The sequence below is a fragment of the Meriones unguiculatus genome, chromosome 17, assembly GCF_030254825.1.
Source record: "Meriones unguiculatus strain TT.TT164.6M chromosome 17, Bangor_MerUng_6.1, whole genome shotgun sequence".
NCBI lineage: Eukaryota > Metazoa > Chordata > Mammalia > Rodentia > Muridae > Meriones > Meriones unguiculatus.
In genome coordinates, this window is record NC_083364.1 from 93,501,079 (window position 1) to 93,515,596 (window position 14,518).

The 14,518-nt window shown below is 44.6% G+C and overlaps 1 protein-coding gene across 2 annotated transcripts in view; it reads right to left on the minus strand.

Moving 5' to 3' along the window:
* Positions 1-5,266: 5,266 nt before the first annotated feature.
* Tmem50b (transmembrane protein 50B) overlaps positions 5,267-14,518 on the minus strand; it is a 32,757-nt gene continuing 23,505 nt past the window's right edge. For both annotated transcript variants that reach the window (XM_021628615.2, XM_060370737.1), the window contains exons 5-7: positions 12,239-12,331; positions 10,238-10,295; positions 5,267-6,931 (exon numbers count right to left, since the gene is read on the minus strand). In XM_021628615.2, the coding sequence (XP_021484290.1) occupies positions 6,886-6,931; positions 10,238-10,295; positions 12,239-12,331 (197 nt within the window). In that variant the 3' untranslated portion in view covers positions 5,267-6,885. The remainder of the gene's footprint in view (positions 6,932-10,237; positions 10,296-12,238; positions 12,332-14,518) is intronic.

The following is a 14,518-nucleotide window of genomic DNA, read 5'->3' on the forward strand; positions in this document are numbered from 1 at the left end:
GGTGTGGGCTTCTACCTGTTCGCCCCAGAAAGAACATTTCAGCTGTGACGACCCTGCCACAAAAGAATGAGTGGGATTGGCAGCCTCAAAACAGAACAGAGAGCATAGCCCAGTGTGAGGGGCCTGAGGCTGAAGAAGGAAGGCGTCCAGTTCAAGGTCAGCCTGAGCCACAGAGGGATGGAGACACCAAGTATCCAGCCTCCGCAGACCTGCATCCATGGACAGATGTCCCTGCATGCACACACACACCCTCATACAACACACACAAATAAAACAAACTTTTAACAGTACAAAATATACTTCCAGTGGAGGGAGGGAATACCAACCCACCCACAAAACCTTCGACCCAAAATTTACCCTACAGCATGTGCAGGGATAAAGATGGAGCAAAGAATGAAGGAATGGCCAATGACTGGCCATTCCGTGAAACTCACCGTAGGGGAGAGAGCCATCTCCTGTCACTATTAATGATGCTCTGCTATGCTTGCAGACAGGAGCCTAGCATGACTGTCCTCTGAGAGGTTCTACCCAGCAGCGATCAAAACAGAGGCTGAGACCCACAGCCAAACAGTAGGTGGAGCTCAGGGAGTCTTATGGAAGAGTGGGGGAAAGGATGGAAGGCCTGAAGGGGAAAAGAACCCAAGAAGACCAATAGAGTCAATTAACCATAGGGGATTTGAGACAGAAGCATCAAACAAAGAGCAGAATGGACTGGACCTAGGCCCCAACACATATGTAGCTGATGGGCAGCTTGGTCTTCATGAGGGTCCCCTAGCAAGTGGAGTGAGAGTTGTATCTGATATTAAGACCGCTGCCTGCTTTGGAATCACTTTCCCCTAGCTGGACCGCCTTGTCTGGCCTCAGTAGGAAAGGATGTCCTTGGTCCTAACAAGACTTGCTGTGCCAGGGTGGGTTTTGGGGGCTCCCCTTTTCTAAGGAAAAGGGGCAGAGAAGAGGGAGGAAAAGAGGGAGGGGACTTTGATCAGGTTGTAAAATGAATGAATAAATAAATTTAACAAAAACGTAAAAAGTCTATTTATGCACAAAAATGTCACCATAAAACACATTTTTGTAAGCAAACCAAAAACCTAATTCTTAAAGTCTTATTTTTATTTTATGTGTATGACTGCTTTGCCTGAATATATGTCTGCTCAGCATGTGCATGCAGTATCTCTGGAGGTCAGAAGAGGGGTCAGAGTACCTAGGACAGGAGTTACAGATGATTGTGAGCTACCATGTGAGTGCTGGGGCATGCAGGAACTCAGGACTTCTGGAAGAGCAGCCATCTTTCCAGCCCCCCAAAACACAATTTTAAAATATTTTTAAAAAATTAATTGAAACAAAGTGTGGAAACCACTATATAACTGTCCCTGCTTGAAAGCATACATGTGAATTGTGAGTCCACGTGTGTCCACATGTATGTGTACTTGTGAATACATGTGTGTCAGCCCAGAGGCCCACCTCAGATGTCATCCCTCAGAAACCAGTTTGGAGACCCAAAACTCACCAATTAGTCTAGGCTAGCCCAGCCCAGAGCTCTAGAAATCCACCTGTGTCCATCACCCCAGTGCAAACTTCCCACCAAAATTTTTTTTTTAATTTGGGTGCTGGGGGGTGAGTGGGTTTTGAAGTCGGGTCTCTTGTTTTCAAGGCAAACACATTACCACCTGAGGCTAACAGAGCCTAGCCCCTAGCCCACAATACACACTTTATAGAGTGTAATTACTACACACAAAAAAAAATCACAGAGGGGAAATAGAAAAATGGTTAAACTAGTTCAGTCCATCATGTTTCCTTGAGTGTAGACAGGAGCAGCTCAGAAGTGCAGCTGAGTGAAAGCAGGTCATGAAGGTCTGAGTCACCAGCGAGTTACCTGACCTCCCTGGACCCAAGAGGGAACTTCGGAGGGGGACGCACTGTTCCCACAGCTATCTGTGTGGGGCCACCCGGAAGTCGGGTGATTCAAACCGCAGTCATAAAAGAGGAGAGTGGTACCCTGGCATAGGAATGCTGGAACTGCCTGTGAGGAGGCCGCGCCCTCCTTAGCTGCTCACCCTCCTTACAGACCTGCACTGGCCAGCTCATCCACTTGCTGAGATGTGCTTGTGACCCCAGCATCAATATTTGGGGATACGTGTAGAGCAATCTAAGTCACCTGGCGAGGCAGGTGGGCAAGACGGCTCTTTCTGCCTCACTTTGGTTCTCAGGGTGGAACAAGAGTCTGGCCTGTCTGCTGACAAGCCTTCTGCACTTGTGCTCTTGCTGGAGCTTGGTGTAGCCTCCGAGGGCTGAGGTCAGCTGCTGTCTAGTGTTATAGCTGCAGGAAGGTTATAATATCGGGTCTAAAGTAACATGTCAACAGTATCTGTTAAACAAGGTGAAATAACAGAGCAATACTGACTGCTTAAGGATGACACTGTAGCTCTTGGGTACCTACTCTTATCCTTGCTCTAGGGACAATGGTTTGGGATTCTCTAAACCAGTGTCCACTGGGACTGAGATCCAACCTAGGGAGAAAATCTAGATGTGCACATATTTGGAGTGTCAAGTCCAAGGTTTCCTTCTTAAGGGAAGAAAAGAGGGAGAGGACATGTGAGGATGTTGTGGTGACATGTTTAGCTTCATTTAATCATTTCACAATGTGTTCTTTAAAAAACAAACAAACAAAAAACTACAGCCTGGGCATAGCAGCATACACCTTTAATCCCAGCACTTTGGGTGCAGAGGCAGGCAGATCTCTGTGAGTTCGAGGCCAGCCTGGTCTACAGAGTGAGTTCTAGGACAGTCAAGGCTACACAGAGAAACCCTGTCATGAAAAACAGAAACAAAACAAAACAAAAAGCACTACTTTGTACCCTGTGTATACATACCACACCATTTGTTAATACCTAGAAAGTATAAGCATTAATGAAAGTCAAGGAAGAAAAAGAAAAGTGGCAACTCTTTAAATACTAAACAGTCTGTGCAAAGAAATTATTTTTAATAAAACAAAAACATAATAAAAACTATTTCTAAGAAAATGGGTATAGGCTATAAAAAAAGTGTGTGATCATTTCCGTAAGGTGAAAAATGATTCTACAATGAAATAAACATATCCCATTTCCTTCAGCAATTCTTGGAAAGGAACTGGGCCTGTCAACCGCAGCAACTGTCAATTCCTGTTCTCCTTACAGAGTGATGTAAATGATTCTTACGTCGTGGTTGTAGCCCAGTGGCCCAGGACATACTGAGCATGTACCACTCCAGCACACCCCCCAAAACAGGAACTTCTCTTTCAACTACTCAGTGTCTGTGCTGGCTGGTTTGTGTGTCGACTTGACACAAGCTAGAGTCACTGGAGAGAAAGGAGCCTCAGCTGACGAAATCCTGCTGTCAGGCATTTTCCCAACCAGCGATCAATGGGGGAGGGCCCAGCCTATTGTGTGTGGTGCCTTCCCTGGGCTGGTGTCCTAGGCTCTGTAAGGCAGGAAGCAGCACCCTCCATGGCCTCTGCATCAGCTCCTGCCTCCAGGTTCCTGCCTGTTTATGTTCCTGTCCTCCTTCAGTGAAGAACAGCAATGTGGAAGTGTAAGCTGAGTAAACCCTTTCCTCCCAACTTGCTCTTATCACAGCAATATAAACCCTAAGATAATGTCTACCCTTTTCCATCTGAACAAACAATGCAGTGCAGGAACTCCTACAGAAACAGCACACTGAACCTGAACTGTGCTCAACAACACACCTCACTGCTTATAGAGTTTGCCTTGAATAATACTCCTACAGAGTAACAGCCTGTCACTTCAGATTCAAATGTCTAAAACTGGGCCAGTGAGATGAGTTAGTGTTAGTGGGGAGAGGTCCTTGTTGCCAAGCCTTCAGACCTAAGTGTGAGCCTTAGGTCACATACGGTGGAGAGAACTGATTCCCACAAGTAATCTTCTGCCTTACACAGGCAGGCAGACACACACATAGACACAAACACAGACAGACACATAGACACAAATACAGAGTGACAAGACACATATACACATAGACAGACACACATACACAAAAATAATGCTAAAAGGAGCCCAAACTTTCACAATTTAAAATCAGAAGAGTATTCAAGAGTACTCAGGATAGTCCACAGAAGAACTGGGATAAACTTCTGAGAATGGCTGAGATTGTTTCCTAGGAAATGATTAACTCTAAAATGAGTAGTAAAAATAATGCTGGAGTGGGAGGGGTGGCTCGGCAGGAAAGCGTACTTGCTGCTCTTGCAAAAGGACCCGGGTTTGGTTCATTGCACCCACAGAGCTGCCCACACCATCTGTAGCTCCAGTTCCAGAGGATCTGACACCATCTTCTGGCCTCTTCTGGTGCTAGGTACACATGTGGTTCACATACATACATGTGGGAAAAATACTTATACACATAAAAATAAGTATATTTTAAGTGATCCTAAACTGACATGACTGGACTATTTCTTCCGCAATGGAGAAATGCAGAGAACATATTCCACCTGTCTATTTCAAACACTCCTGAGTTTCCTACTTAAGAGGCCAAGCTATGTGGTTTGATACCATCAGTCTTTCGGTTTTCAAAATTCAGTTGTTTAAGCATACCAGTATCTATGGGAAAAAAAACACATAATGGAAAAATCTGTGTGTCTTCATCAGTGGCAATAGAAAAGTTAATGATGAGACAGCTCAGTTGGGAAGAGCCTGCCAGGCAAGCATGAGTTCGAGCCACAGAACCCAAGTGAAAATCCAGGCACAATGGCATATGCCTGCAATCTAGTACTGGCCAGCAGAGCTAGCAGGGTTCCTACCCCTGAACAGCAGCCTGATCTAATTTCTGAAACCCCAGGTCCTACTGAGGAATTGTCTCAAAAAACAAGGTGGACAGTTCCTGAGGAATATCTGAGGCTGACCTCTGGCTGCCACACACACACACACACAGACACACACATATGTGCACCCACACATCACACACACAGTAACACAGGCTATGTGTGGTCATCCATGCCTTTAATCCCAGCACTTGGGAGCCAGAGGCAGGCAAATCTCTGTGAGTTTAAGGTCTACATTTTGAGTCTCAGGGCAGCCAGGTCTACACAGTGAGTTCCTGTCTCAAAACAACCAAAACAGTAACACAGTGAAGATCTGAGAATGGCCTACAGAACATTGACAATGCCCATACAGAATGGCCTATAGAATGCTCTGACAATGGCCCACATAGGATGGCCTAGAAGACACTCTGACAATATGGCCCACATAGAAAAGACTCACATTCAGCAGTCTAGAGCTTGAGTAACAGTGAGACCTTTATTAAGAGATTTGTGTGCATTTTAGTGATTGCCAAGGATTCTACTGAGTCAGTATCTGTGACAGGATACTAGCATCATGTCTCATTTAATGAAACAACAGAGGAAATCAATAGATTTGCTCACAATTAAAACAAAATTCATGAATAGAAAAGAAGCCATTGCCACTTTTGTCGGTCCTCAGGGCTACCCTTCATAAACCTCGAGATTAGCATGTTGTAGCAGGATATTCTCTCTCCTTGTTTATGAGTGTTTCTTGGACAGTGAAGAATGAACAGAGCCAGGGTTTATGGCTCATTTCCCCCAGCACACCTAACTGTACAGCACGTGCAAGAGGAAATATTTACTGCATTAGGTTCTAAGAGTGGAAACATGTGGTTAGCTTTCTAGTTTGCTGGAAGCAAGACACGCCTGGCATTGGGGGACTGACAGGCAAGCAAGGAGGAGAGAGCCGTCTGGATGACGCCCAGCAATGCACAGCTTCTTCACTCGCTGGGCTTAGAGGCCCCTCAGAGAGGCAGCTCAGTGACGAGGCCTGCGCCACAAGCTGCGTGCGCTACCGGCGGTGGTACCGTTCTACAGCAAAGTTTTATAGAAGTCCTCTGGGGTTAAAAGTGCAACACAAAATCTTTCTAACAAAGAGAGGTACACAGACGTACACATGGGGAAAGTGCAGCTCTCGGGGGTGGCAAAGAAGCTCCTAGCATCGAGTGCGGCCTTTCAGCACACGGTACTTACATTTTGCAGCGGCTGGCCACCAAAGCCCGAGAACTACAGCAGAAAGGACCAAGAACTAAGTGAGCCAAGTGTCTGGCTCTCGCGAGGTCATGATGGCCTTTGGGAAGAAGTCTTTAACTAGCTAGTCCACCTCCTGTGACCGGCTGCACCTGTCTCAGGGTCACTCGCTGTGAGTGTGCAGTGCCAGAGGCTGGTGCGCTCTCCAAGACAACTGGGGACACTGACGCTGCTTGGGGAAGCTGGAAACTGCTCAGCCACCTACCGTCTTTTCACATGACCTCGAAAGAACGTGTTATCCCTTCTCAAATAAAAGTCACATCAGAGAAATTCTTTTTAAAAAGGGCTTTCAAACTAGTCCTTTGGGCATTTAAAAAACCTTCATATAAAAAGTCCAGTTCTTTAATACATAAGCACAAACATTTCTTCCTTTAAAAAAATCTCATTTCTAAGTCAAAATAAATTACACCTGGCAGAAATACCTTCTCTAACAGCTCAGTGCTTCTTCTAGAGATGGGGCTCTATGTGTTCTGCACACTTTCAAACATCAGAAATACCAAGACAGAATGTTTATCTCTGAACATCAAGACAGCATAGCCTGACTCGGGACACATTCCAATCTAGTCTTGGGAATAAAAAAACCTGACATTCAGTATTATGTATTATGTATAGATTAACTCATGTAGTTGGCAAAAAACCAAGACAGACATTTTGCAAAAGCAATTCAAAACTTGGGGCACCAAACTATGAAGAAATAAAACACTAAGTGCACAATCTGTTCCATTTGGCAATATGAAAATTATACCAGAGATAAAAAGTTATCTATGCATAAAACACAACAAGAAGGTGTGGTTTTTGAGGTGATCTCAGGTCCAGAGCTCTTCAGTTCTTCCAAATTTGTAGATCAGGGTGCTAGAAAGAGATGGGTAAAGCTGTGAGGGGACATGAACAGAACGGCAGGGTTCACTTCCTCCATGGCTCTGATGGCAGGTCACTACTGCTGATCACCGTCTAAGACCAAATGTGAGCTCAGCAGTGCTGCTGAGGAGTGTGGCCAATTTGTTCAGCAGATGCACGGTGCTGTCTGGGTAAAGAACACCTATATAAGGCCTCCACAGCTACTGCAGAGGGAAGTGTTCAAGGAAGAGGCTACCTTGTGGAGGTTGGTGAGTACAGGATACTTTATAGCTCAAAGAGCACCTCTATCTGTGCTATGGTCACAGAAACATCCTGAAACAGACCAGACGTAATTCTCCATCCCTTAGATTATTGTAGGCTGAACACTGGCATACACCAGGCCTCTGGGTAAGTGCTGGAATGTGGCCGAGTCTAAGTGAATGAATATGCTCCTTGTCGAACAAAAAGCCTAATGAGGTATACGAGGGATGCATGCCGAAGTCCAACCACAGACATATGCTGTGAAGGAGTGGCACACGCTGTCTATCATAATGGATCAGGAGGATTTGATGCCATCAGCCCAGCACCTGGGAGATAAAGGCAGGAAGATCAGGAGTTCAGGGTCACCCTCAGCTATAGTGAACTTGAGAATAGCCTGGGATTCATGAATGTAGGATATGTCTTCTTTCTTTTCTTCTCTTTCTCTCTCTCTCTCTTTCTTTCTTTCTTTCTTTCTTTCTTTCTTTCTTTCTTTCCTCCCTCCCTCCCTCCCTTCCTTCCTTCCTTCCTTCCTTCCTTCCTTCCTTCCTTCCCTCCTTCCTTCCTTCCAACAGCACCACATTGGGCACCTACTTGTCCTAGGTCTTTGCTACTTGGATTCTTCTTTTTCCCATCCATTATCCCCCTGGTTTAATCCCCTAACACTAGGTAGGAGAGAAGGACTGATAGAGGGAGGGAAGAAGGGAGAGAAGGAGAGAGGGAGGGAGTGAAAGAGAGAGAGGGAGAAGGAGAGGGGGAGAGAGAATGAATTCCTGAGTCTAATTTCTTTCCCATTCTTCCCAGGTAACAGCCAAGCCCCCTCAAACATTTCTCCTAACTGTTCCTACCCTCAGTTCCTCAGCAGTGTGCTTAAACACTCTCTTCTCCAAGCTTTTTCAATTCTAGCACCCCCAGACGATAAGAACTGTTCTAGTTTATCTGCTCAGCTCAGCTTCTCCTGGCTCAGCTGTCTCCTAACAATCTTCTGTACCAACTGCCTTCTCCTATCACTCTTCTCTCAGCCTCTGCTGGCTTTTTATATCCTCTCCTGTTCTCAGAAATCCAAGGCAACCAACACTGAAGGTCACAGGTTCAAGCAATTCTAAGGCCTAAGAATTCCAAATGGGCCAGTTGACCAGCAACTGGGGATCCTTTAAAGGCCCAGACACACAAGATTAATCACACTACACATGAAACTTGATTCAAAAATACTAGAACAGAATACCAAAAACTACAATCCCAAAAAACTTCATGGAAAGCTGCAAATTAAAAAGAATAACTCCAAACAGAGAAATAAATAAAAATAGTCAATAAATAAAACAGCACAGGCCCTGAATAAGAACATCACAAAGGCTATAAACAGTCGGGGTACTCACGAGAACGGAAATGCAAGCATGCTAAGGACCGGCACCAGAAGACCTAAGCTAGGGACTGACAATACAGTGTCTGAAGTGGGCAGTCCACTTGGACACAGAAGAAGTTCAGCCCAGGGAGCCTCAAGACAGAACCCTAGAAACTCTCCACATGGGCATGAAGAGAAGGCAATGGAAAAGCAAAACACAAGGGCAGGGAGCCATGAAGCTGCAGCAGCCTCAACAAGTATAATACAATGTAAGAGCTGGGCACAATGGCTCTTCTATTCCTAGATGTTTAGGCTGAGGCAGGAGGATTATGGGAAGGACTGCTGGAGTGTAAGGCCAGCCCAGGCAACACAGAAAGACCCTATATTATTGGTAGGGGGCGGGGAAACAGGGCAAAAGGAAGAGGAAGAAGGAGGAAGAGGAGGGGAAAGCAGGAGGGGAGGAAGAGAAGGAGGGTTGAGGGGAAGGGGAACAAAAAGAGGAAGACAGGGAGAAGGAGGAGGAGAGGTAGAGGAGGGAAAGAGAAGAGAAGGAGGAAGGGGTCAGAGCAGGAGGAGGGGAGAAGGGGGAGAAGGATGAGCAGAGAAGCAGCAGCAGGCATAGCCACCACCTAGGATTACTATAAATGTACCTGGAACTGAAGAAAGACAAGATGGACAGAAAAATACTCAAAGAAATGTTAGCTGGAAAGTCTGAATTTTATGAAATCTATAAATCCACATTTTAATACGACAAACCCCAAACATAAAAATATGAAGAAAACTGCATCACAGGTAGCCATATTGCTACAACTAGTGGCCAGTAACAAAGCTCTTCAATGTTGAGCTCCTCTGATTTGGACAGAAAGGTAATTCTGTAAGTGGACAGCTAAAACACCCATGTGACATCAACAGATGTCTGTTTGGAAAAGTACAGCATACAGATCTCACGTAAGAGGCTTTTGAGAAGTTTCTTCTAAGAAATATTTTTAACGCTATTATTTTTACACTAGAAAACTCAAGTCCTACCAGGTTCTGTATATAGCATTTTTCCCTTTCTTTTTTTGAGACAGGTCTCATTATGTTGACCTGGAACTAGTTATGTAGACCAGGATGTCCTCTAAGTCACAGATTTACCTGCTCCTTTTTCTTTCTTATAAATCTGCATGATTTTTGTTAAGCAAAGAAAAAGCTATGAAAGCAACAATCCGGATTTAAGTTCCTGCTCTGCATTTACTTGCTGTGTCTTTCAGGAGCTCTGAGCTTGTCTCACTATAAAATGAGAGGAGCTTCGGAACTTATTTAAGCAGTAATGGGCACCGGAAGGGGAACACGGAAAAGCATCTGGATGACCGGCCACCGTCTTGGCACACACCTGGATCCTGGCTAAAAGTTCTCACTAATGTTCCATGGCCATGCCACTTTCAGGATGTTGTTGCCATTTCTGTAAACATTTTAGGTGCGAATGAGAACTTAGGGACTTGAAGCTGGGAAGATGGCTCCGCAGTGAAGAGTGCTTGCTGTTCTTGTATATAACCAGGTTCAGTTCCCAGCATCCACACTTGCAATTCCAAAATCCAGTTCTTGGGGATGATGCCCTCTTCAGGCCTCCTCAGACACCATACCAGGATGCACACAGGACACATATGTACACACAGGCACTTATGCATACACATAAAAGTAATCTTTTTTAAAAATACAGAATAGGAAATTAGACAACTTACCTAAAAAATATAAGAGCATTTTGAAAGAACACAGCTAGTCCCGGATACACATCAATATCTGTACACACAAAGCGAAACAGATTAGAGGAAAGGCAATGGCTCCGCCCTTGCTATTCAGAGCGACCCTGTTACCAGAACACAGGACATTGTGCATCGACTCTAAGATATCACAACTGAACAAATCATTCCACTCCCTGAAACTGAAGATTTCTTTTACTCAGATGAAGGTCAATGGGCTCACTGCCCTCTCTTGACCTAACCGGCTCAGGCCACACGGAAGGCGCTAGGACTGGCACTGTGCTCGCAGCTGTGTGGAGGCTGCAGGACCACACAGCCCAGGAGACAGCGAGGCCAGCCTGGGAAGCTGGGAGACACTGTCTCAAAAACAGAACAGTGCCAAGAAAGCAAAACTCCTTTGCCTGGGAGGCTGACAGAGATAAAGAGGGTGGTCGGCTACAGTCTTGGTTGCCTAAATTTGCTGACTTATTCTATTCCATGAACTCCTAGGTGACATCATACAAACCACCCATGATACAAAAGGAACCATCGTGTTCCTTTCCTGACTGAAGGAAGATAGGAATTTTGTTGAGCTGTAATTATTAATGTAAAAAACCACAGGCCTTGATAAAGAAGCTGGTTTATATTTCAAGCTTTTGAGAGCATAGAAAAATCACAACAGCAGGTTAGCTGGAGCGCTCCAAGTGTGAGCTGAATTCTTGGTGTTGAATCCTAACTTGAGCAGATTACTAAATCTCACGGGCTTAATTTTCTCGTCTGTGGAATGGGCATTCTAACAGTGTCTACCCCACAGGTTGTGGGAATTAAATGGGTTATCCTGTATGGTTGTAACAGTAGTTGGGCCAATAGTGGACCAGATGCAGATACCTTATCTGAAATGCTTGGGAGTAGGTCTCAGTTTTTAGATCTGGGGAGACTTGCGTGTGCATACCTTGGGAGCGGGCCCCAAGTGTGAACATGAAGTTAAGTTATGGCACATGTGTACCTTTACACACAGTTGGACAGTGACGTCACAGAATGGCTTTAGTACACCTGTTTTGGTTGCAATCTATCACACTAGGTCAGGGGTTGATGTCCAGACTTGTGTCAGGTCAGAGCTCAGAATTTTTCCAGTTTTAGAGCACTGGGTCTCAAATCAGATTAGAGATGCTCAGTGTACACCTAAACGGAAGTTGTTGTTATAAATAACAGCACTCTGGTGAGATGAAACGAGGCTGTAACTGAGAAGCTGCTCGCTGGGTGCTGCTTTTCAGGATTGAGAGGACCTGTACAAAGCTTCCCGACCCTGCACAGGAATGGTGGCTTATTCCCATCTTCACTAGAGAAACTGGCAACAGTTTGTCTGTTTCTCAGATGAAGCAAGCAAAGCCATTCCCTAGTGCTGTCTTTCTACTTTGAATTCCACTTCTGAGGTCTTAGTCTGGAAACAAACTAAGAAGTAATTGATGTTTGTAGCACCCCCAGCTGGGTCTGGCCCAGCATTCCACAGCCAAATACACTTCATTCAAATCCACTCCTGCAACAAAATGCCTTGAATACACAGAATAAATGTGATAAAGACCACAATGAGCCACATCTGTTTAGATCAGGTTTCACTGCAAACTAGTAAAGGAAAGCTTGATTTTCCATATTCTGAGTGTAAGAGTTTGGAATGCAGTATAAGGAATGAGTGCAACAAACCTGTGTCAGTCTCTCTCTTTATCACCGTAACCCCCAGGGGGTGGACCTCTACTCTAAGAACTTAGCTGCCCAATGGAAGGCATTCAGAAACTCTAGAGATGGCCAGAGGGTCTGCATTGGTTAGGGGCTGGGATTTCCTATAGGCCAGCCCACACACAAAGGCAGGTTTTACTCATTAGTGTCTTTACACAGAGGAAGACTTTAACTAATTCAATAATCACATTAATATTTACTCCGAAAGGAGCAGACAGACCCAGCCACACACGACACCCACCTGTAACATAAAGGAGAAAGCACACTTACTTTGAGTAACATATGCACCAAAAAGAATCCACATGGAGGCAATAAGGGACCCGAACATCAGCATGAAACCAATGAAGAGCCAGACTCGGGCACCTGTGTGAACAAGAGCCTTCACAACTGTGCTCAGTCTGAAAGCACCATAATATCTTACAGACATGCAGCACTCATGGCTGACTTAGTGTGTATTCTGTGCGTTCTTCCTACAATACTTAGCTGCATGAAGAGTAAACACATGCACACACAAATACACATACATACACACACTCACACACATACACCAAAACAAAACAAAAAGGCTAAAAGGGTTAGACAACTTGGAAAAGGAAAAGAAGAAAAGTTCTTTACTGCTAGAGAAACTATTAGCTGAGGGAGTTGGGCAAATGACACTGACAATTCTTTCACTAAATTGGCTTATTAAACCATAACTGAAAGGTCATTTGTTGTGTCCAGGATCAAATGATTGAATCAGATGGCCCCTGTCAGCAGAGGGGAGTGGGACCAGGGTGACCCAGTGGCAAGCTTCTACAGCACACCCAAACCATTTCACAGCAGACGTCATCGCTTTGTGGCTATGAGGAAGCCGACCTGCAGCACACAGTCTTGACAGGTTCAGGGCACAAGCATTTCTCCAGCCTCGGGTTATGAACTTCAGTGACAATTTCTGGACGCTCAAGTGGATCAGACACATTTTTACAAAACAGGAGTGCTGGCTAATCTTGGCTGTCAGTTTGATGAGACTGAAAATCTCCCTGGAAATGCATCTGCACACGTCTGTAAGGGTGATTCTCGATGAGGCTCCTTGAGACGGGAAGCCTCACCCAAAGTGTGGGTGGCTCTACCGCATGTGCTCAGAGAAATCAGGGAGATCAGGCTGGGAGATGCTCAGTTAGCCACGTGATTGCTGCACAAGCATGAGGACCTACATGTCAGTAAACAGCCAAGTGCAGTAGAACCCTGTGACCCCAGCACTGGGTGGATGGAAACAGGTGGATCCCTGCAGCCCACTTCCAGCCAAACTGATGAACTCTGGGATCAATGAGAAACTCTATCTTAAAAATCAAGTTGTAGGGCTGGAGAGTGGCTCAGTGGTTAAGAGCACCGGCTGCTCTTGCAGAGGACCCAGGTTCAGTTCCCAGCACCCGCGTGGCAGCTCACAGCTGTCCATACTGGCACACCCATATCCACTGGAAATGGTGAGAGTCATGAAGCCGGCACAGCTGCTTGACACCGTTCCAGCAAAGCTGAGTGGGTTGCTATAATCGGTGTCCTTCTATCTACTTGGGTTTTGGTCTCTATGTGTTCCATTATTGGGGACTTTTTGAATTATGATTTAATTTATATCTTTCCCTGAGAAAATTATGTCTGAGTCTTTTTAGAAAAAAATCCTAAAATTAACTTTATCTGGCTTAATGCCCTGGAGACCATTAAGCACAGATAAGCACATAGCTAGATGAGGCCATTACTCCAGGAATCTTCTTGGGGTGTCTGCCCTGAGCAAAGTCAAACAGTGTAACTGGTGCAGGGTAAACAGAGATAATTGGCATACCCTGACTGGCCAGGAGAACAGGTTACAGAGTCAAGGGCTTTTTATTATAGGCTTAGAGCTCTCTAAAAATGGAGTTTAAAGCTAGGGGATCATACAGGATGCACCTCTAGAGGAATAAAATTCAGTAAATAAGTTAGATTGACTAAAATAAACTTTTCCTACTTTATAGTGTAGATAATGAAACATATAGTAAAAGAAGTCTGATATTACTATTTGCTATTCATAAAAAGACCTGTTTAAATATTTTCTATTTGTCTGGAATGCTCTCCAACTAGTTGCTTTAGATGAAACATTCTTTAGATTCTTTAAATTGAATTCATAGGGATAATAATAATAATAATAATAATAAATAAAATCTATTCTGTTTGTATTTTCTTTTTTTTAAGATTTATTTATTTATTATATATATAGTGTTCTGTCTTTATGTATCCCTGCATGCCAGAAGAGAGCACCGGATCATACTATAGATGGTTGTGAGTCACCATGTGGTTGCTGGGAATTGAACTCAGGACCTTTGGAAGAACAGCTAGTGTTCTTAACCTCTGAGCCATCTCTCCAGCCCCGTTTGTATTTTCTAATTGTTTGCATTTATCCTAAAAAGGCACAAGACCAGCCAGTGAGCTTTCATGTCAGGAAACATACCAGGTACTTGCATATCAATTAGAAGGGAAACAGACTATTTCGTAACTAGAGCTAATATTTTGATAGCTAAGTAGTTACACAGAAATCCTAGT